The sequence below is a fragment of the Gadus chalcogrammus genome, chromosome 16, assembly GCF_026213295.1.
Source record: "Gadus chalcogrammus isolate NIFS_2021 chromosome 16, NIFS_Gcha_1.0, whole genome shotgun sequence".
Taxonomy (NCBI): Eukaryota; Metazoa; Chordata; class Actinopteri; order Gadiformes; family Gadidae; genus Gadus; species Gadus chalcogrammus.
In genome coordinates, this window is record NC_079427.1 from 19,146,340 (window position 1) to 19,171,441 (window position 25,102).

Below are 25,102 nucleotides of genomic sequence, written 5' to 3' on the forward strand. Positions count from 1 at the left end.
TTCTGGATTGACTGAATCTGTGTGCTAACATAATTAATTTCCCATCGGGGAGGAATAAAGTTACTATCTCTCTATATATGGAGATATGTCTGGAGAAGGGTTGAATTTGTTATGCTGCACAGGCCATTTGGATACGCTTCAACACACATCCCTTAACAGGGCGGAGTTGGAAAGATATTACATATTTAACTGTGGAGGTTTGTAGTAATAGAGGACAGTTCAACTGTGTTGGGGTTCTGACTTACACAGTGGGGACTGGTTCAATAATGTATGATTCAATTTATTATTCCTCTTAATACATATGTTAAGTACAAAGATGTACACGCAGCCAGATAGTCCTTACTGTTTGTTATTTCATGGGTGCTTCTGTGTGTGCACGTATGCGTGTTTAGCTGTTCAGCGGGAATAGTTCCGTTTCAAGGTGATATCAGATACTGGTGTAAGCAAATCTGCGGAATACCACGCTTTTAGTCTGTTTTCCTGGTTTCAGCCTAGCTAGCAACCTTGATCAGGACAGACAAGGGACCTAATGGAGGCCACCTAGGATGAACAGCATGGAAACATACGCAAAATGCTCGAAATGCATAAATCAAATGCATAAACCTCACAAATTAATTGCGTGAAATACATAAATTAAATGCATGAAGTGAATACATAACATTGATGAATGGCATGTGAATTGATGTGCCACATCTGTATTTGTGTGTTCATGACCACCGCCCACCTAGGGACAGTGTATGGACTTGAAGTTTATTGAATCTCCAAACATCAACAAACTTATTTCCAAGTCAACCTCGGCTCTGCGATCGAAAAGAAACTATCATCTGCAGCTGGCAGGGTTGCATTGTGGGATCAATTAGCGTTAGCAAACAAAAACACACCCTTCTGACGTTTGGTTTCCCTTCAAGGACAGTCAATAATACGATAATAAGATGTTAAAACTACGCGTTGAAATGTGTCGGGAGGAACGGTTGACGAGCCCCATCATCTTTGTTCACAATCTTCCCCCACTCCCTTTTCCCTCCGTGCACATGTCTCGCCTGCTTGTAACCCTTCTGTATGAAGATGGTCTTTTAAGGGGATCCCAGTGGAGCTGGCAGCTCGGCCCAGACGAGCGCACAACATGACCGGAAAAATAAAATAAATCAATACTTTCAATCCCGATGTTACACAGGGAAGAGAAGGTCGGACGGGGAGGGAAAGAGATAGGCAGGCAAGGAGAGAAAGACAGAGAGAGAGAAAGACAGAGAGAGAGAAAGACAGAGCGAGAAACAGAGAGAGGAGAGAGAGAGACAGAGAGAGAGAGAGAGAGAGAGAGAGAGAGAGAGAGAGAGAGAGAGAGAGAGAGAGAGAGAGAGAGAGAGAGAGAGAAAAGGGACCTAAGGCCACTGAAAAGCGTAGTGGATGTCTGCGGGAGAGAGGACATAAAGGGCAGCACCCTGAGACTTAGCAGACACCCGAGATTTGAAAACTGTGTTGGTTTTGACTAGTACTGGTGTGTGTCTCCTTGTTCAACCTCCCACTGTACATAACCATACACACACACACACACACACACACACACACACACACACACACACACACACACACACACACACACACACACACACACACACACACACACACACACACACACACACACACACACACACACGTCTAAACATAAAGCCAAATGAATAAAAAGTTCATTACAATGGAGTGATACACCACATGGAAAGCAATCAGACGGGTCCTGAAAGGCTGGCCAGCTGCTTAAGTGCTCCAGTCTGCTCATACCACAGGGACGGTAAAGGTGGTGGGAGAAATATGACTGGGAAGCAACGACAGGAAAAACGAAAAGCATGGCACATCTCTGCATCGTGGACATGTGAGCAGTTCATTTGTTCGGTTGAATTTGCTTTTGTACATTTGATGTCAGTGACAATTTGTAGTTGAATATCACCTTTGTGTGGGAGGGAGAGACATAGAAAGGAAGAGGGAGGAGAAAGAGAGGGCGAAAGATAAAGGATGGGGGGGGGAGAGAGAGAGGGAGAGAGTGAGGTTGGAGTAAATGTGAGTATCTAGGCCATCAGTAATGAGTTTTCCCAGTCAGAGAAACACCAGGCCCACCATGATATATTTCTACACTGCCACTGGTTTTCGCCTGTCACTTGCAGTTACTCATCTCGCCTTTGAATGTGCTTTTATTCATCTGTGTGCATGTGTGTACATGTGTGTGCAGATCTGTGTGTGTGTGTGTGTGTGTGTGTGTGTGTGTGTGTGTGTGTGTGTGTGTGTGTGTGTGTGTGTGTGTGTGTGTGTGTGTGTGTGTGTGTGTGTGTGTGTGTGTGTGTGTGTGTGTGTGTGTGTGTGTTTGTGTCAGGATGCAGCAAAGGACAAGTTGTCTGCACTCTATGGGATAAATGCTTTATATTGTAATCAACCAAGAGACAGAGAGAGCAGCTCCATGGAGCAGAGATACTATTACTGCTTTTTGTTCTGCCTACTTGAACCACACATCCAGCACAGTTTTTCTGGAGCAGTGATTTAAGACAGCAGCAAACACAGGAAGAGCCTGCGGCCACTGACACACGCCCCAAATTAACCAGCCGATATACACACAATCAATCTTCCCCATAGCTAGTTCACAGACACATACACACACACACAGCTTTGGGCCATAGAGTTGATTAGCAGTAACCTAGTTCAATAGTATCTACTACCCAGCACATTTAGGTCACTTTAATGTAGGACTCACACTGAACTTTACATGCATATATTAGTAAGAGAGAGCAAGAGAGAGAGAGAGACAGAAAGAGCGACAGATGGAGAGAGAGAGAGGGTGACAGAGAGAGAGGGAGGATGTTTGTGTTTGTGTGTGCGTGTGCGTGTAACAGTACACTTAGGACCTCCAGTCCGAACTAAGAGATTCTTGAGCTGTGGTTGCAGACCCACTACCAGATAACAGCAGCATTAATCATCAACTTATTGACTGATAGGGAGAAAAGTTGATATTCAATGAAGTTATTATCCCTCAAAGTTTCTTTATTATTTTCCTCATTTTGAATAAAGTGTTCTTGGAACGGAATTTAGGCTCTTCTAAAGGCAATTCAGAAGCCATGATTTCAAAAGCAGCTTCATAGAGATGTTACTTGGTGGAATATCATTTAAGATGATTTTTTAAGTTGTTAATGGATCACAATCTCTATGATATTGCAAGTAATATCACATTGGTAGACAATGCGAGTAAATAAGAGAGAATAAGGTGAATATCTGGATATGCTGAACTAGTTTGCCCTCTCGTTTAAAGCAATGCCTCAGTGACACATTTAGTTAATACATGGTATGCATATACACACATCTCAAGAGTGAGGAAAAACAGTGACACAATAAAAGCTTCCCGAAAGGTTTTACGCGTTAAAACCTTAAAACAGTCACCCTTAGCATCAGTCTACAATATTTGAGGAAAACACTGTAAGAGCTGAAGAAAATCAAATCTTTTAATTATTGGCTAATAAAACAGTATTGAAAGAGAAATGCCCCTTCACAAGCGACACTATTATTTCCCCTGTGAGAGTCAGCCTGGTCGTTGGCTGAGGGGAAAAACAGCAGACGTCACTTATGGCATTTGCTCAGGCTGAAGCCAGCCCGGCTGGGGCCCATTGGCGTCCACTGGTCACTTTTACAAACGGCCCACGCCAAAAGCAGAAATCCCTTAGGTCTGCTTTTATTGAGCCCCAGAATACACACGCAGGTGTTCATGCTTTTGCATATGCGTCCAAATATCAATACATCATTACAGACATCTGTATGTTCACTAATACACATAGCTTGTATGTGTGTGCGGGTGTGTGTGTACGCGTGCGTCCTTATCTGCATCCACATGCACGTGCACGCACACAGACACACATACGCACACGAGCACACACACACGCAGAGGAAGAAAGAGCGATTCACTATGCATCACGCCACACTATCATTTGGACAAACTGTGACTAGCATCATTGAGAGTGGGCGCAGCATTCTCCTCCGCCCACACATGGCAACATGAAGCCTTGCTGAACAAATGCAGTACATGTGATTGGGCGTGCGGAGAGAGATTAGTCCGATTAGGCACATTCACGTCCGGGCCGGCGCATCTGGCACAAAGCTTGCCCTGGGGCACAGGAAGATCCCACGGGAAGCAACAACTAAATAACGCGATCACGGAAAAAATAAACGGCATAAGTAGGTTGAACGGGAGAGCTGCGAGCCTCGAGAATCAAATTGAAAGAGAAGTGATATCCATGACGATGGCCCCTCGGATTAAGTTCTTCACCAAAATGTAGGATGAAGCGCGTTTGATATCATTTATATGGAAGTGGGCCACAGTTTCCATCCCAAGATAAGAGGAGATAACTCGACCTGAATCTTGTGATGTGTCGTTATGTAATGGTAGATATATACTGCGCAGATGGGGGGTAGATTCATAATTAACATGGCCGCCCCTTCTTATTCGTGACTAGCAAGGAGCGAAACTTGTCCGGGACCAAAACCGTGGTCCCAGGTTCTGCCTGTGGCGAGCATGCTGTGAATACAGACACCGGCATCATGCACCCATACTTCACGACGGCCAGGCTTCATGAATCTCTCCCTCCTCTCGTCCCGGAGACACGGGTGTCTCCCCGCCAGAGTCACCTGGTTTGACCAGGCAACCGTCCGTCCACTCCGCCGCAGTAACATGAGTTGACAGCAGCGTAGTCATTACCAGTCCGCCGACAGCCAGAATTGGCCCGGTAAGCCCAGGGGTTGCGTGTGTGAGAGATGTGATGCATGCAGCCGCTCCATGTTTGCTCCCCGATGTTGTTCCATCGCTTGCTATGCTAGCCCCACACCTCCGTGTCGACCGCTGCCGCTGCCACACCACCACCGGGGCGGCCTGGCTTGTCTTCGCAGGCCGGAAACCAGACGATAATTGGCAGAGCCCTGCCCTGCTAAACGTCGGGGCGTTGGGGGGGCAGACCTGGCTGCCTGGTTGGTAAGGGGGCTGTGCCTCGGTGATTGATTGTAATTACAGGGGGCAGGGGCTCTCCGTGAAAATCAGGGCTTTTAAGAAAGGGGCGGGATGATGCACCTGGGGGTGGGCGGCCACGTCACTCTTGTTTTGGTTTGGGTAGAAATATGACGAGACGAGGAGCACGGTTTGCTCCTGAATACCCATAGCAACCACGGTGGTGGCTGTACGGGGGTCTGACACATTATGACACATTATGACTCACTCTTTAGTGAAGTTCAAAAAGAAGAAGGAGCCATGATAAAATATATAGAACTCAAGCTGGGTAGGCTGGTGGAGTCTCCGCAGACTGCACTCTGCACTCTGGTTCACTGTAGCAAAGCATTCATGTCCTGGTTCTACCGCGTGGTTTAGATGTTACAGAGCCAAGGACAAGGACACACACATACAACCATGTGCACACAATATTTTTCCCGGCCTATTGCACCATGGGTAGGGGTGGGAAAAATAATCGATTCTCGATGCAACGCGATTCTCTCTAGAACGATTCTGTCTCGATTCAGATAAATTAATAATCGGAATAATTATTATTAGGGGTCCAAGCAGCAAAGCTGCTTGGCCTCTATTGTTTCAAACTGCAGTCAAACTGCAGCCTATACCGCAAGTCTAAAACTCTTGACATTCTCAGGTATGGTTACCAATAACCCCCTCTCTATCCATAAACCCAAATTTGTGGTACTGCACCCAAAGGAGGCGCTATTGTAAAAAATCATGAATTAGGCTTATTTCTCCTCAACAGATTGACCTGGACTCAAAATTCTTTCTGAATATTGATCTCTAGAATCAGACACATTTATAAAATCCTTCACAGGCTGCAAAAATAATCAGAAATTCACCAAAATCGCCACATAAAATCTTTAGACCAAGCCTCACAAAAATCCTTGAACAGAATTTGTTTTACTGAGTTCCATTTGAGAAATATTGGCCAATAAAGTTGGAGCAGTTAGCCCATTTTTCTTATATGACCATTTTGTTATTGTATAAAAAAACATAGAAAAGCCAAACGTCCACAGTCTCAACCCATTTTGCCTATATGAACATTTTGTTATTGCATAACTACCATACGGCTATCACTAGGTGGATACCATTAACAGTGCAATTTTTCAGATCTGTACTCTTTTAAGAAAGCCCTTAATTATCTTTTGAAATGTGTGCTTGGAGTTTTCTTGATCCTGTGTCAGGCCCGGCATCATGGGCGTGCCTTAGGGGGCCTGGCACGCCCGTCAGTTGGGCCCACCATGGATGGACGAGCCTGTCAGTCTCCCGCCAATCAAAAAAAAATAAAAAAAAGATTGCAGGCTACAAGGATTTGTCCAATATAAATTATTCATAATAATATATTTCAGATTTGTACTAGTTTGAAAGAAATATGGATATACAGCGTTATTTTAATCAAGGACCAGGGAGGGTCATAGACAGTGAAATTCATGGTGAAAGCCAGGAGTGTTCTGAGGAGTCACGGTCACCTGAGGTTGACCACACCGAAGCTAACCGGGCTACAGACGTTAGCACTAGGCACCAAGGGCCAGCTAACCCTACACAGCCGAGGTCATTACAGGCGTCCGAGCCGGGGGATCTGGGCCTTTTATGTTCACTAAATACAACACATCGGGCAAGGAGTGTTGTTGAGTGTGTTGTTTCTGCTGGGTGTGTTATTTCAATACAAACAAAAATGTATATTTTTTTTACAAAAATATTTTTTGTCATAGGCTAAATGAATGAATTTAAAACTTCTTTGATATTTGTTTAAATCATAGGTTAGCCTATTGTTGGCTTGTTTTTTGTCTGTTCTGAATGAGTGCTTCATCTGGTGTTGGATGCGCCCAGTGAAATATTCCTGCAATATGGATCACATCGCATTTTCACTTTAAAAGGGAAACTGAACAAAATAAAGTTGCTTACAGTTTGCCATATCTCTGGTTCAGATTGTTCCTTATTACACAACGCAGGGATCTAGAAACTGTGGCTTTAACTGGTCCAACACAAGTGCTACAGATATTTGCATCTCCGTTTCCCGAATTCCATGTGGAAGATAGGCTACCTTATGTGTTATATTGAGGGTAAGAGAGCTGAGAGATGTAGAAAATTAAAATATGCAGTAATTATTAGGCTATAGTCTAATAGCCTAGATACACACAACTTAGGAGAAGAAGCCTTTATTTGTCATTGCACAGGATACAACGTAATTGGACAGGATGGACTCACGTTGGGTATGAGCTGAGTTTCGTGTCCTGCTGGTAACAATAATAAAAAAGTCTCTAGAGAATGTTTAGCCTATACTAGGAGGTGAATGATTCTGTACCTTCTTAAATTTTATTTAGTAGCCTATTATTAGATGTGCATTTAAACTACACTCAGATATATTTAGCCTGCGCTTGCGCTACAGCCCTGCACTTTGTTCACGTGAGTCAGACATGGTAAGATTGCTGCTCTTTCCTTCTCACGTTATAATTGCCTAGGCCTATTCACAGCTCCTTTTTTTTTATATATATATATCACAGGGGAGAACCCCGCGATTAAATCGACCTATGACTTTACATTTCTGGCCTAAAAAAATGTGCAATGCAAGGCCCCCCCGCAAATCTGTGTCTGGCGCCGGGTCTGTCCTGTGTGCTTATCAATCAACATTTTCACAATGTGAATGAGGATTCACGCAGTTCAGGAATGTCAGTGGCTCAAAGGGATAATGCCGTGTACTGTTGATCCTTATGTTGAGAGTTTGAATCCTTGTTAAAGCATTATGAACATGACATTCTGTCATTGCCACTCATTTAAGAAACACAACATTGAACACCAACTGAAATTCATCAGGCAATCAACATTCCGGCTCAGTAGTTTCCAAGAATCGGTCTGCCAAGACACAGTATGGCATTAAGGGGAACTTCTTCGTTAACCATTTTTCCTTCATAATGAACTCTGTCATATTAATATTTCCTCCGTTAGTGTTCCTGACAACAAATGTTTAATTTCCTCAGAATTTCAAAGATTTATCAGGTATTTGCTTTTAAGAAAACCCTTAATTCATTTGAGAAATGTTTGCTTGGAGTTTTCTGGATGTTGTGTGCTTATCAATCGACATTTTCACCATGTGAATGAGGATACATTTCAGGTTTGTCAGTGGCTCAATGGGATAATGCCTTGTACTGGTGATCTTTAGTTTGAGAGTTCGAATCCCCATTAGACAATTATGAACATGCTGAACATGACATTCAACCATTGCTCTGCAGCCCAGTCACCTGAAAGCCGAGGCACAGTATGGCATTAAGCGGAACATCATCATCTTTCCTTCAAAATTATATGTCAAATTTATATATCTTCCATTAGTGTGTTCTTGACTTTTTATTTTGCTCGGACCCCGTTAATCACCGCTTGCAGTTATATTTATTATTATTATTTATTATTTTATTTCTTCGCCTGCTGCAACATTCTGTTGCAATTATCGAGAGGGATAATTTCAGTGATTTTAAAATGATTTAATTTATCTTCAGTGTGTATTGGCCAATCTGATTTGTCCTGACAAGATTGTGATTCAGCCTACGCATAGCATGCACACAAACTCAGCCAGACACAAGAACTCCTTCTAATTGAAGAAGTTGGAGAAGGCAGGAGATGACCACAGACGAATGCAGGGAGCATTTTAGATAATACATTCATACAAGCCTGGTATGATGGTTCAAGTCCAAACAAGTCAGAATAGAGATAAAACGTTATTGTCCTCTGTATTTACACAAACTAGAAATTCTTCTTTGGCACTCGGAGAAGAAGAGGGGAGCGACGACAGTGCTGTGACGTTTGGGACGGATGCATGACACCCAGAGAAGTGTGAAGAAAATCGGAAATGGCAATTTCCCCGTGTGGAGAATGCACAAGCGGGACAGCGGTGTGACATTTACACCACCAAGTTATCAATAACACCACTCGCTCATCCAACCTCACCCCACCCATTATTCACACTCTTTGCTTTTACCTCCCTACACACACCCACAGCCCTACACCCCCCGGTCTCTGGGCATCACCCTCTCTACCCCACCCCGCCACATTGGGTTTTAATGGGGGGGAGGCCTAAATGCAATATCGAGTATCGGTGGGTCTGTAAGTTTGTGCATAGCTCTCATACTCTGAAAGAGACATATATATATATATATATATATATATATATATATATATACGTATTTATGTATTAATATACACCATATATACATGTATGTATATATATATATGTAAAAAATATCGCAAAAATGCTAAACCCATCGTTTGAATGTTAGTAAAAGTGATCCTACAAAAATGTAACACGGCAAACAATTCAGCCATGTTGTAACTATCCATTGAGTTAGGGAAACAAACTAGCTGAAATATTACATGTTATTCGAGGAAGAAACATAATAATTATTCTATTGAATCGGGACTCCGATAGGAACGACCGATAGGAACGAGTCCGAACTTGGAGAAAGTATTGGTAAAGAAAAATGGGTAACCGTGCAAACCTCATTGTGAAAGCAGTTTTGTTTACACAGGAAAAAAAACAACGGTAAACAAGCCAAATCTACTGGCAGATGTGTCGTGTTGGCACCGGGGGGACCATCAATTTATTAGGAGAGCCCTGCTGTTTTCTGGCTCCATAAATCAAATAATCCTCCCCTGTATTGTTAGCGGTTCTCGATAGGTAATGGGATTCTCTATAGCATTTAACCGTTACTGACAACGACACAAGTGCTTAGTCAAATAATGCTGCCGCACGCTCACCGTAAACACTCCCTGTTGCACATCACTGAAGAGGTATAGGCGACAAACACACAAACACACACACACACACACACACACACACACACACACACACACACACACACACACACACACACACACACACACACACACACACACACACACACACACACACACACACACACAGGGGTGTCGGTGTCTGATACATATAGGGCTGACGATCCATTAAAACAATTTTGCTGAACACAACAGGAACATTGGGCAGAAGTAAGACAAAACTTAGTCTACTCTACTACCATGGCGATCTTTCATTAGCATACGTTTATGCTAGCAGGGACACATGCTAAAGAAGGGTGCCTTTACCCTAGGGGCTATTTATTCTTATCTGTGTGTTATGGCTTTAGTTGGATATCTCTCTAGCACTCTGTTGGTCTAGCAGTATGTACCATAGCTCTTTCTCCCAGCGCTGGATGGATCCTCTTCAGAATCCAGAGAAGGAATGCGTATCACACTGCCTGAGCTCTGTCGAGAAACTGTTGTGTTTAGTCACAGAATTTGTTATTATGGGTTAGTGCCGTGCTATGAAATTACTGTCATTCACAGCGTATGCTTTTCTGCCCAAAAATTGTCTGTCATTATTTGTTTGGTGTTTTTTTTTTTTGAGAATCCTAAATGATTCGACTACTAGGACTGCTGTCTTCGCCACATGAGACGCCAGGGGGGTACAAGAGAGCCGATACTCTTAGACAAAATGAAAAAAGACCAGACTCACCAGTGGCATCTACATATTTTTGCAATTTTCAACCCACATATTTCACCTGCCACGCCCCCCTCTCCTCCCCAATACTAATGGTGTATGGCTAAATGAAAGTGCTGAAAAGGAAATGAACCACATGATCATCTTCTCATTCCCCAATACAATATATGGGCACCTTTAAAACGATTCAACGTTAAAGTGTGCTGAAACGGATGATTTATTGGGACTTGCACCAGCCGGGTCCTCCTCCCTCTAGCAGGTAATGAGATTCATACTTTCCATCGCCATCATCCTTCTCTGCTGTAACCCGTCATATTTCCTCATATCCAGTCATGTTATTCTTCCCTTTCAAACAAGATGCGCATCCATGAACTAGAACAGCCCGGTTCTAACAATAAAACAGTGGCGGGTTGAGATGAAGGGGGTCGGAGTAGGGGAGGGGGGGGGGGGGGGGGAGATTGGGAGAGCTCCGGGCATGACTGAGTCCTGAGAGGACTGAGGGTGGTGGTGGTGGTGCCAGTGGTAGTGGTTGTGACAGCAGCGCACAAGCAGCTTTATTATTCAAGGGCCGGCGCAAGGTTTCATCAGAATTCTGGCACACACAAAAGGGGACAAAAGTTCCCCATACCGGAGCATCTTATGATAAATGCATGACAGGAGGCATCATGGGGGAAAGAAAGCTGCAGGAGTACCAGGGAAACTTGTAGGGCTGCGTCATCAACTTTTCATCACTCAAAATCGGTTTCAGTAACACTGCTGTGCGACATGATTCTCCCAGTGCAGCGTTCGGTGCTAACATTTTTCTAGGCCCTTCTCTTAATCCTCCCCCTCCCCCAATCCCCACCCCATCCCCAGCAAGGAAAAAATAAATGCACTGTAGAACCAGCACAGACCCCCGGCCTCAACGTGCTGGAACTGCTAAGTCGGGGACAAACACAGCACTACAGTGGAGCAGGAACCCCTGCTGGCTTCCTCGGAATACTGTAATGTGAACACGGAGGAAACGTGCGGCTTATTCTCCATGACAAGAAAACAACACAGAGCTGTGTATTCTATTCATGAAGCCCATGAACCATCAGCAGGAATACTCAGCTTGTGTTAGGGAAGCATGTGTGACATTACCAAGCAGGAAGCGATGAATAAAAAAGAATGGGAGGGGGAAAGGAATAAAATGTTTAGTGTTTCAAAGGTCCTTTCCATTAGCGGATGTCAACATATTATTACAATCAAAACATACAGGGTGAAATGCAGGGTGACAGTTAATCGAGGCTGGGAGAATATCTGCCGACGCGTGGCTGCTATTCAGACCATGCAGGCGTGTGTCGTACACCCACACACACACACCCCTGCTTTGGCAGGGAGAGGGTTCTATAGCTTTAATGTGTACTACGTCAGCACTGTTACGAGGTAAACCGATGAGCCTGATGGAGAGTCCTAACATGCAAACGTTTAAGTATGGGAGAAAGGGATGATTGTGGTGGTTGTGCTTTGCAGTCAATGGAGTGCGTTCTCCAATCCTCTTTGGTGTATTCTGCCACGGCCGATTGGATAACCATGGAGAGGTTTCTAATCCCTTTAACCCCCGCTACAGCACAGCTCCCGCTTCGGCTTCCCTGGCATCCGCACGTAAACATGTGAGGATGTGTGCGTGTGGATATGTGCGCGAGCATGTGCAGTCAGTATCCCACCTGTCGAGATTTGACGTAAACAAGAGACGATGCTCGTGGTCGTGCTCAAGAGTCAACGCCTCAGAGTGTTGCAGAGACACACGCCATCAGGTGACTGCAAGAGGAGTTGTCTAATGATTGAGTCCTTAGAAAATAGTGCTGATGGAACACATTTTGCTGCCGGGCCAGACTAATGACCCCTTATCCAGCCTTCGGTGTAATAGAATAAATGCCAAAAACGTTGTGCTAACACAGTGAAGTTTGCTTTAAATATTTTATTTAAATGCGGATCTTCATCGAATATTGTTGTACTAAAAGCAAAGAGCTTGTAAGCAGATAGTATCATGTGTCCAAATGTAATGTATTCACCAAAATGCTGAAACCATTACAGGTTAAACAAGAAAAATATGTTTCTTGTTTCTTTCATGTCGCATGTAATACATTTCTAAAGGGCAACACAATTTATAAACCATTGATTTTCATCATTATTTAAGAAAGAGTCATTTTCTGGACGCAGACTGCCACAGGTCAGGGCACATTACAATGTGTTTATGGCTGGTTGATGGGGTAACAGGTATAAGGCTCACAGCCTTTGCTGTAGTTTCACAATCGATTAATGTACTACGATACTAGCTGGTTTCATAGACAGCATATATTATGCTTTCAAGAAACAGTCTGTTGTAATGGCTGAAAACATGCTATACAATTAGGCTATTTGCTTCTTCTTTTTTACTTTGATTGGGATTATAACAAATTCATTGCAAACTTTAAATGCATTTGTGTTGTAGTGTTAAATTGCTTACAATTACGTATGTTTAACAAAGTTTCATAGTTGAAGCGAAAAGAGCAAAAGATTTGCAGAGAGTTCATAGGTTTAAAGTCTGAATGGATTAAGCGTAGCATAACTTTTTACATAATAGCATACATTTTTTACGTAACAAAATTTTAAATAATAATAGTTGATATAAAAGTAAACTAAAGTGATAATAAAGTGATAGTCTGAACCTAGGCCTAGTATTATGATCAGTTATTAGTCTAGAGTAGTAGAAGTAGTAGATGCGGTTTAAGCATGATAAATAGTAGAAGTAGCATGATAGTAGAAGGGTTTATGGTAGTGCATGCAGATTGAAGAATCAATCTAAAATAACACTGCTTTAGCAAACATACCCGCCAATATTTATTTGGGATTATCGAATCCCACATATGGAAATCATTGCTCATTTCAAGGTCTCAACACTACTTTATTTTGGAACGGTCTTGCAATAAATTTGAGGCTGTGTTACAAATAACAAAATGTTCTTTGCATGAGCCAAGAAATGTCTGGCAACAATTAATAAAAAATAAGAAATAGCAGTGTTTGTTCTTTCACATCTTAAGTAATCGGTATTGGTAAACATCATATTGCCAATAACAAGTCCTTATTAATCACAAGATCTCTTTGTTATTGATCAGTTTAATGTCAACCATTTAAATACAATGACCATCATGAGTTTATGGTTAGAAATCTATATTTAAAAAAGGTTCTGCTGCCAAATAGCTTACCTTGGCCATTAATTAGAAACTGAAAGTACCATTTTGGCACAATCTAATAAATGCAGTTAGTATTAAATGTACACACACATTAGTGATAGTAATTATTCAAGAGATATACAGAATTGTTAATTCACTGTTTGCCATGTGAAAAAGAGCTGTGTTTTATGTATACTTGACAGATTAATACGATGCACTGTAATTGTAACAGGTTGAGCTAACATGAGGGCAACGATGTGTGTTTTCTGTGAAATCTACGGTTAATACTAAAACTCAAGAGTGTAGTTATATGTAGCTGGGGACTTATAAGTCATTGTGGCCCTGAAGTACATACCATATGGGCCGACACATCCAAGAACTATGGTCCAAAACACTCTCCAATTTGGATGGCCATTTCACAGTCTTTACTGTTCAATAATGACTATCATCACAGCTTGACACCACTTCAGCGCCAATAGTCCAGTCAGCAGGTTTCTGTGGGTGTTGATGATGGTTACAAAGACATGAGGTAAACAGTCTTTGAGGACTTTACTTAATACCCATAATCTGCTTTGACTCTACACAGAATTAGTAATGGTTGCAGGAACTGCTTCAAAGTGGTTGCACTCTGACCCCCAGACAAGTCTCCGTCCAGATTTACCACCCAATGTATGGATCTCACGTGACTTATGGCAGACAATCTGCACAATATATGCTCCACTGTATAGTGGAAGCAGTGTCAGAGATTGTATTAAAAATAGATGCATGCAAGAATGTGTGGTGTGTGGCTGAAGTGTGCAATTATACCACATTCTATTATTTCTTAGTTTGGTGTAGTGAAAAAATGTCCAACTGCTATTCTAAGGGACATACTCAAGGTTGTTGATTACTCAAAGATAAGCCTGCTGACAGCAACATTAATCCATTCACACACATATGTGCTTTTTCAATCGAATGCGACTCGCTAGGCTTGAAAGCACACCTGCATTTTACTCTTTTTCGTGGCCTTTTAAAAGCAAGAGAAATACTGTTCGATTAATTATATTATATATCCATGGCAGAAATATAACATTGTTAAATATGTGTTTAGAGGTTGTCTAGCTCTGCGAAACAATGCGTAGTTAAACGAAAATGTAGTGGATATTTTTTTATGGCTAAATACTACTTTAGTTCTTTACTGTAGTTCCTGGCCTAGATGTTGATAATAAAAACGCATGCCACAGCAATCCAAACAGGCTTTGAAATTTCAAGTCAACTTGAACGACAAGGACAGTAAACATCAAACAACAGGTGGTGATGGTTATGTCTGCTGGTGCATCTTTGCTCTTGGTGCAGAAAGAAAAAGAAAGAACTGAGCTGCTGTCAAAAAAAGTCACACTCTGCTGGACTTTATTCAGATCCTGCCTTTCGCTCACACGCAAGCTCCTTGAAACTTGTGAGGACTCCAAGTTCTGCCAAATAATTGTATGAAAGTTTAGAAAATGGCCACGGATGGGTGTGTTTGCCCATTGGGATCTGTGCCCCTTTGCTTCCCTCACGTGTTCCTCCCTTGCAACTCTCCTGGTCTGACCCAATCCCAATGAGAGAGGGGGAGATAATGACCAGGCGGGCAAAACTCAGCGAGTCTGCCCCAGCAAGATGAGCAAAAATGGAATTGATTTGAAAAACCTGCGTCTGCCTGGGCTGAAGTATAGGGGATTATGGTGCAGGCTGTACTTATGCTGTGTCCCTGTTCCCCAGCACCCCATCCCCCGCCCCTCCACGTCCTTCTTCATAAATTCCACCCATCAGGGTGAGATAATTTTCCTGCCCTATCAGCTTTGCTCTGTGTCCCCTATCCATCATTCCATCCATCAGTTTTGGTTTTCTGTGGTGTCCTTCTGGTTGATATTTTTTTTCACGTTAATCATTGTCCCGTTTTAATCAATCTTTCACCCAGTTGTGGACATGCTTTGGTCTCCAAATTAGGTCAAGAATGCACTGCTGGACTGGCTGAAAGAGAGGGGAAAAAAACCCTGGATAATATGAGAGATGAAGAGATGCTGAGACAGAACGATGCCCATGGTGGCTCTGAAAGGAACACGAGGGCAGAAAAGCAGCCGTCCCCAGGGGGCTGGGCATACCAAATTATCACGCGCAGTCGCCCTCCACCGAGAAAGGCAGACATTGATCCTATTCCCGCAGCTGATGAAAATCGAGAACCCAGCATGGGAGGTATTGCAGAGAGTAGAACCATGAACGTGAGAATGGTGGTGAAAGTAAACACTAGATGGTAAGACTGTTGGTACATGGATCTTTATCGCTACGTTAATTGTTTTATGATGTCTCCTGGAACAATATGCAGCAAGTTAGGGATCGTCTGAATTAAATCTCGAGGGGAAAAAATACGTGAGTTTACATGGTGAATACAAAGAGAATATCGTGCCTTTTTTAATCAAAACGCAGCATTGTTATTCCAGGTACAACTAGCATTCAAGTTATTTTCATGCAATGAATCACTATTTAATCATTTCAAATGAATGAAAATGAAATCTTACTCTGTTAAGATCTCAATGAGCAAACTTCATTGCAATAGCTTTTGCTCTCAAAATGAAGTGCCTAGTGAGGTTTTCTCATTTTGGGGAGGTTTTTCCCTTGAAAAGGAAGAAGTTTAAGCCAGTGTAGGTAGATGTTTTACAAATTAAATTTTTTTCTAGCATTTTTTGCAATTGTATGTTCGAATACATTTAGACAAATTAAAGCTATTTAGCTATTCAGTCATATGGATTTGTCCAAATATATTTACAGTATCACACAGCGCCGACTTTGCTTCGAGCTAAAATGAATCTGTATTCTGAGGAATTGTTTTAGTTTTTTCACACTCTTACTCAAACTCTCAATACAAGGTCAGAATTTGAACTTATAGGAAAGGAGGGAAGTGAAAAGTACATAAATTCCCGATGCTAGCAAGCAGCAGGCTATAGTGGCAGGTATCTAGAGCACAGGTCTCAGCACCAGTTTCCAGCAGGCCACCAAAAGTAACAAAAAGTTCTGCCAGTAAGGCTACCAATAATCTAGGACAGGTTCAGATGGAGAGCATCCCAGCTAACTGTGTCATCTGTAGTTATGTTTGTGGCCATAGTTGTGGGTAACTAGAGCACAGGGATTAGCAGGTGTGTTCTAGCACAGGAGGCACATCTGCCCATTAATCTGCGACAGTCCAGGGTGGATCAAGGTGTAGAGCCCCCATAGCTCTCTGTGCTGCCACAGAAGCAGTGTTGATGTTTGCCGACCGGTAGTAGAAGGAAGAGGTGACCAGGGACAAGCATGTATGGGGGTGCAGCAGGTAGCGAGCCAGCTGAGGGGATATCCTGGGGCAGGTTAATTTGTAGTGCAGGCAGAAGAAGGACGACTCTCCAGCACAGTGAGCAGTCATCAAATGGCCTCCGGGTCAGTGGTCAAACTCACAGCATCAAGTCTGCACCACTGTTTTTCAAACATAGTACTATAACAAAAGAGTAGCAACCAAGAGGCTCTCAGCATCATGGTATGGATGTTGTGTCTTTCTGGCTTGGGAAGGCCAATTATAACGCTTAAAGCAATTAAAGGTTGTGTTTTTTTTCCCACCAGAACATCTAAACAAGACTTAAGGGAAGCTTTGTTTGTATCACTCGGAAAGATGCATCCAGCAACACATTTATATGATTAATGTTGGAAATGTTTATTTTGGACAACAAAAAATCTGTCTTCCTTTGGCGATATAGATTGCATAGCATCTTTCATTAGTCACATTTCAGTGGCTGTGTAATAAAGGAGTTCCTAGCCAACTTCCAAGACACAAATGCCTGAAAGTAAGACTCAAATTATAAGGCACACAACCCTTATGTTGTTGGGGAGACAGATCCTCCGGGGAAGAAACCAATGCTGACCGATCGTCCTTAAAACCAACGTGCACAGAAGCGGATATTGTCACAGCGTAGATAATTGACCTGGAGGACAGTAATAACACAGCCTGTGTCATTACTGCTTTAATAAGCTGTTCAATTTGCAGTCTTTCACTGCAAACTGGCCTTTGAGGCCAAGTACATGGCAACAGGGAAAAAAACGGCATTAAAAAGTGAACTAAACGGACAAAATGACATAAACTAACCCACATGAGGAAACCTTTATATCCCTATAATGTTGACAATGACCAGAAATATCCAATTCTCTGCAAAATATCAACGGAAAACACATTCCAACAACAGACTTAGCATTTAGTGTGCTTTGATTGATGTTCTTGCTTCCCACTGGGGAATGGTGTGTAAGAGGTCCAATTCCCTTCCCGATACACCTTTAAAGGGGACCACAGTGCAGTATCCATATAAGGTGAATACCCAGTCCATCTTCCTATACTGTTAGAGAGAAACTATTGCAATAACAAACCAATGTATAAAAAGCAAATACAAAACTAATAAAAAATGAACAAAGAGAAAAATTAAATCTAATCGTAGCTACCTTTATTTTTTTATTTGCTGAAGAAACTGTTCTTGTTTTGAATTGGTGATGTAATCCTCTTAATGTGGAGACAGACAGTCTTTATGCCTTTGACATGATGAGGATTGACCACTTTGTCTTAAGTGTGCGGTGAAGCAAGAGGGTCAAGGGTTAAGTGTAGCTAAGTCTAGATTGTAATGCCTTAAAGGGGAGTACTGCCATAAGCATTGCCAACATACTACCTACTATGTTACAGTAAACTCTTCGAACAGTTTATTGCTAAGTGTTCCTCACTCTAAAATGTGTGCAATGTGTGTGTGTGCGTGTGTGTGAGAGTAAGTCAGACCTGTATTATCCAACAGTGACCGTTTTGAAGCATAGTAAGATGGAAAATCGTTAATGATTGCAAACATGAATGCTGTGCAATTGCTTATTTAGTCGTGACACTCAATATTCCTCCTGCGTATGCATGGCAAAAACGCGTCAATCATCCACATCCTTTGCGAGAAGCCCAAATCAAATGCCATCAATACAATCTCCGTCGATAAAAAGTTTCGCGTGTGAGCTGGGGTTGAAAGAGTTTTGTTTATTTATTCAGCATGACATTGTTCTGGGCCCTGGTAAACAAATAAATGTCCTTTCCCAATTCAGCGGCGCTGCGACTTGCTGCTTTGTGTTCTGTCGCAGCAGCGCCCCGACCGCACGCTGTTCGTCTATTCTGCCGGCTCTGCCTCCCCTCTGGTGCGGTGAATGTCACCGCTGCCGCTGCCGGGCCCCGCGGAAGCACCACGAGCTATATTACACCCGTGGGTCACCAATATCCACTCAGCCTTCACGAAACCTCTCTCAGGGAGCCAGATACGCTTTCCCCCGCTCCACGGATTACCAGCCTTGCACCTCCTTTCAAAGTTTTCCCGTGTCATTGGCTATGTGTCTTTGTATGTGCGTGCTTGTGTCTGTTGTTCCACCCAATCCTACTTGCTAGATGGTGACGGGCTGTAAAAAGTGTTTATTTTTGTAATGCTGTACTCCTTTGAAATAACCACAAGGGGCAATGCCTGCTGTGACCGAGGAACTGTGAACCCGATCAGTGCAGCTAGAAAGCAAACCTTTGACAGTTTGACGAGAGAGAGACTCGGGACTGAACACTGATAGCAACTTAAAGAAACACTATGTGCCTTCAAGGCCCTCCCATCACACCTTGATCGACACATAAATAGGCAGATCCACAGGTACTATGCATGGATGAGTGTAGCAAAGGCAGAACAAATGTGATTTGGAGACAAAGAGCTGGGGCTCATGGAAGAGTTCAACAGTGACTGATTCTTATTTAACTAATTTGATCAGCCGCCATTGGGTAAGAGGAGACCTGTTTACAAGGTGGAATCCATTCATTTGATTTATTTTGGCGGTCTCTCTTTCTATGTGTGTGTGTGTGTGTGTGTGTGTGTGTGTGTGTGTGTGTGTGTGTGTGTGTGTGTGTGTGTGTGTGTGTGTGTGTGTGTGTGTGTGTGTGTGTGTGTGTGTGTGTTTGAGAGAGAGGATACAGAGATAAACATAAAGAAAAAGTATATAAATAACAAGATAAGAGAGTTAAATAGAGCGAGAGGGGGGGGGCTTTAAAAATATTATGGTATGCGAGCCTTGACAGTTGAACCTGTTAATTATAACTGCTTTTACTTCCGAATATTTTGGTTCTGTAAATACACACAAGGCAGTGAGAAAACAAATTAACCAGGGCGAGGGAGATCCTCGAGGTCTGTGGGTTTATTAGGATTTTTCACTTACACTTTCCCGATCCTATTTTAGGCAGGGTAAGAAAAGAAGGATGCACGAGGCAAAGCTCCCTGTTTACCAAACCTCCTTATAAACCCGCTCTGCGCGCTCGTGCCCTGTCAAAAACACATGCAACTCCGGGTCACGTGACCACTGTCATCCGCACGTCGCATCAACGCGATTAACTTGACAGCTTTCCTTTGTATCGGGAGGCAATTCAATAATGTGTGTCCGAAGCTATATCTAAGAATAAAAAACTGTCTCGACAGAGACATGATGTAGCATAGATGCTCCATAGATACTCCAGATACTCGAGTCTTCTCAGCCTCAGCCTCCTTATGACACACACACACACACACACACACACACACACACACACACACACACACACACACACACACACACACACACACACACACACACACACACACACACACACACACACACACACACACACACACAGTGTGACGCATTTCGACTTGCAATTTAATAAAGGGCAAGATGCATGTGAATGGATAAGGAAAATCCACGACACTCGAATCTACAATCACTTTTTAAAAGACGTGCGTGCTACTGGTCGACTCTGCTGCTTGAGCACACGAATCAACCCCAAAACGCCTCTTGTTGAAAATGGATGAAGTTGGTCTATGGTTCACTCGTGTAAATACGGCATATATGCGTTAGACTAGAAGCAAACACTTGGACGGAGATCCGTCCATGAGACCACCGTGGTCCAGTCAGCAACCTCCCCCAGGAGGAGGCTGCTGCTGCTGCTGCTGCGAAGCAACGGAGGAAAGTTGGGACTCGCTCTTACCTTATCACCGCTGTGTCGCCCTGGCGGATGGTGATGTTGTCGGTCGCTCGCTGCATATCCACACTCCGGACGGGGAATCCTGTTGGGATGAGACAGAGGAGTCTGAAAAAAGAAACCTGCAACTGCCTCAAGCACGACTTGCGTCCGACCTGCATTTTCGCGGGGGGGGGGAGCGAACTTGGCGAGCTATATAGATCCAACAACAGGAAAATAGAGTTGTCCAAACTACTCGAAAACGCGCGGTGCGTGGACCCACGTGGGACGGACGCACTGGAACGAGCTTGATACTCGCGAGGATGAAAGAAAAATACTTCAAACGTGTAGTTTACGACGTTTCTATGTAGTCCACTGATGCGTAAGTGCGGCGAAAGCAGCTGCGACGATGGAGAGGCGCGATTCAGAGGGTGGGGATTCAGCTCTCTCTCTCCCTCCCTCCCTCCCTCCCTCCCTCCCTCCCTCCCTCCCTCCCTCCCTCTCTCTCTCTCTCTCTCTCTCTCTCTCTCTCTCTCTCTCTCTCTCTCTCTCTCTCTCTCTCTCTCTCTCTCTCTCTCTCTCTCTCTCTCTCTCTCTCTCTCTCTCTCTCTCTCTCTCTCTCTCTCAGATTATGTAGCACTCGAGCACAAATCGCATTGCTGCCCTCTTCACGATACTTTGATGCTCGCGTGCTCGTTGTCAGGACAACAGCACCACCTGAGGTCCTATTTTGTTAGACACAACTCTTCGGACCATAAAAAACAACAACGAGTAACCTATAGTTCAGAGAAGTTCAGGGTCACGTATAAATTCATAATCTACTCTAATCGACCCCCGTCTGTGCTATTCTATTCTGCACTAATTGAAGAACGCAGAAGGTGTGGCCGAATACTTGAATGTTGTTGTCTGGCTTCCCCCAATCCACGTTTCCACTGTAATTACTACCGAATGATAAAAAATAAAAAATAAAAGGGCTGATCCTGTGGGTCAAACATAATCTGGTGGCCAGATGCGGGGAAGCCAATCCATGAATAGCTTAAGCAGACGTAATCTGTTTCCGTCTAGACCCATAGCTCCATACATAATTACTGCCTTTTTAGCCAAAGCAGGCAGGTTTTTTTTAAAAAAAAGTAAGGTGTGTGACTTTAACTTGATGAGGAATGCAAATGCAGAATGAGCTTCACTTCTTGCCAATCAGGTATGAGCTAAATAAACCCCAATCTAATGCTCATCCGGAGACATGCTTAATGAATTGCAAAGTGACAATTAAGGCAACACATTTAGCATTTTATTAGATTCAGGGAAATAAATTAATACTAATGCGTATCATTGGAATTCACAATGTATCTCTTTCAGCATCTCCTCTGAGATGGTTCTCACTCATATTGTTGTTCATACAAACAGCTAAAGTCTTCCTTAAACTGGCACATGCACTTGCTATTCATCGGTTTGCCATTGTTCACACCATTCACATTATAGATCATCTTAACTGAAATGCAAATTAAGCGTTAGACTTGCATATCAATAGCCTACATCCCTTAATCTGAATTAAATATGTTATAATTGTTCCCGGGAGCAAAGGAAGAAATAATCCCTTTACAAACAAGATATGTCAGAGCGAGGGAGAGAAATAGAAAAGCACCGTGGTTAAGCTTTATCTTCAGTGTCAGCACATTTTAAGCAGCCGGCCAGACGCTGCAGACTGACATTACAGGGGGTGCTCGCGGCGCCATTGGCCAAACACACAAGCACGAGGGATTTACATAAAGTTATACACCATCATAATAACACATGGGGAATCGGCGGGGGAACTTACAGGAATTATGGGTATTTATGGGATGTTCACAAGCAAATATTAGTGAAATAAGCATTGACTCAATCTAGTTGCAACTGCAAATCTACTGCCATTGTTCCCTGGTATCCAGCACTGGTTGGTGACTTGCCTCTGAAATGCAAAGAGTTGCAGCAATTCCTGTCCAATTTCAGGGTTTATGAGCCAGGCGATGCATTAAGACCACCTTAAAAAGGGTTGTGTCGGGTCCTGCAGGAGCAGTGAGTGTCGCCCCCCCCCCCCTTGCATACCGATTTCCACAGGAATCGCTTTTCTGTTGCCTGTTAACAGCATTTCGAGGGAGAATTTATCAAAAGCCTTCTATGATTTCAGAGGGAGTCAGAGCGAGAGAGGGGGGAGAGCGAGATGGACAGATAGAGAGAGAGAAAGAGAGAGAGAGAGTAATAGCAACCTATTTGGTGTTTCAGAGGAGGGGAGGGTGGGGGAGGGGAGGGGGTTGGAGAGAGTGACTCTGACCAATCCCTTACAAAAGCCATGGGATCCCTTTCTCCTTCCTGGGACTTGAGAGCTAACACACACACACACACACACACACACACACACACACACACACACACACACACACACACACACACACACACACACACACACACACACACACACACGCGCGCACGCGCACGCGCACACACACACACACACACACACACACACACACACACACACACACACACACACACACACACACACACACACAGAAGATTATTATCATGCTAGTGGGAGACCCACAGTTGTTTTGGAGAACTGTGATTCAGACAGAATTGCTGATTCAGCCTGCTGAGCTGTAAAGAAGGTACTCGATTTCAATACACATACACTTCCTCACTATTGGACATTGCAGATCTCCATAATGAGACCAGAAAAAAACTCCTAATGCAACTGTCAAGTCGGAAATAGCGTTCGGCAAACAAAGGTTCATTGGATCCGAAAAACAAATTGTACGCTTCGCAAAATTAGGTAAAACAACCGAAGCCATAATTACTCGGTCTCTGTTTATTCAGGAATACATGCAAAAGTAGCACTTTTATTGTATTGAATAATGAGACAAAGTACTGCCATCAGAAACAACAGTTAAAGGCTCAACCTGTTTTTCATCCGGTTATACAATCTTCGTCTCCCCATCACACAGTAAAGCACAGGAATACTCCAGCAGAGAAGGCCTGCAGTAGAGCATCTTCTCCCTGCTTGTCAACATCTTTTCTCTGCGTTTGACATGGAAAAGGACATAATAACTGTCAAAAACAATAATACAACATAGTCGATATACAACTATATTCTTGCCCTCTTCTGGAATCTCTTATCTCGTCGCAAAAAGGAGAATGGGTTTCTTTCCAGGCGCAAAATCCCTGTCAGTTTTGTGCCAAGATCTCCAGACACTTATGTGCATGGGCAGCATTAGCGACACTATCATGTTGTTATGGAGAAGATGGCCATCCACTATAAAATAAGTGACGGTCATCTGGGTTAAGGAGTGGATAATGAGGCATGCACCAAAGCGGCAGTGAATGCCGACTGATTTCATGCTCGTTACCTAACGAATATATTCACGAACACATCTCTCAGTCCGACCACAAAGGCATTGGTCTGTAATGATGGGGAGGGGTGTACACTGTCACTCCTTGGAATGAAGCAGTGAAGAGCAGAGAGGAGAAGGCGGATCCATGTTTCATGCTATAGCCTGGGGCACAACAACACCAATGCTTTACTGTCTGCTGTTTTTGTTTTTAATTAGGAATATTTTATGACATGTTGTTTGTGTGAGGCTGTTTAAATATGGGGCTGCATTGATTTAATTGCTCATCAGGGCAGCTGTGTTGCACACTGGCCAAAGACACAATGCATGTTGGGATGCAAACAAACCAAATCTTCTTTGGATCACTATGGAGATATGGAGATAAGCAGCTGCTGTCTGATTCGATTATTTTTGCAGTAGCATCATGATTAGATAGTGAAAATAACCCCATGTTTACGATCATTAAACTACACTAGAACAAAACTAGCAAAACAACTTGCAATTAGTGTGTGGAACCTCTCAATTTCCAAAGGGCGTCACCAACGGGTATAGACCAACATGGCTCTGGATGCAATTGGAACCAATCACAGCAAGGAAAGGGAAGTTGTGTGTTTTTATTTTATTGAAAATATACAGTCCAGTTTGTTGAAAACTGTTTAGATCGAATCAACAGACCTTTCTACGTCAGCGGCAGCCATCTTTGTTCTTGTTGAAAACGCCCCTTTGGCGCTGCTCTGCACTGGCATCGTATTTATCCCCCCTCATATGAGATAAATGATCGTGATTGGTCGGTCTATCATGTACCGGGCAGAAATCTTTTTGTATGGGAGCGGAGCCAGACCTTATCCGCAGAGCAAATTCAACATGAGCTTGCGAGATTCGTCTGGTTTCCGGACTAGAAAAAAATGAGGCGAACAAAAAAAGTGAAGCTCTGTTTCCCTCCAATCTTCTGTAACATATGAAGCTCCCTCTCTGCATTTAAACTAAAAATCTCTGCGGCTCAACTAAAACCAAGCCAAGTGACGCCTTACTAAA

The 25,102-nt window shown here is 43.2% G+C and overlaps 1 protein-coding gene across 1 annotated transcript in view; it reads right to left on the reverse strand.

The window, feature by feature from the left end:
- Positions 1–21,112, reverse strand: part of lsamp (limbic system associated membrane protein) — a 152,116-nt gene extending 131,004 nt beyond the window's left edge. The window contains exon 1 of the mRNA XM_056611470.1: positions 20,733–21,112. Within this exon, the coding sequence (XP_056467445.1) occupies positions 20,733–20,887 (155 nt within the window). The 5' untranslated portion in view covers positions 20,888–21,112. The remainder of the gene's footprint in view (positions 1–20,732) is intronic.
- Between the last annotated feature and the right edge of the window lie 3,990 nt (positions 21,113–25,102).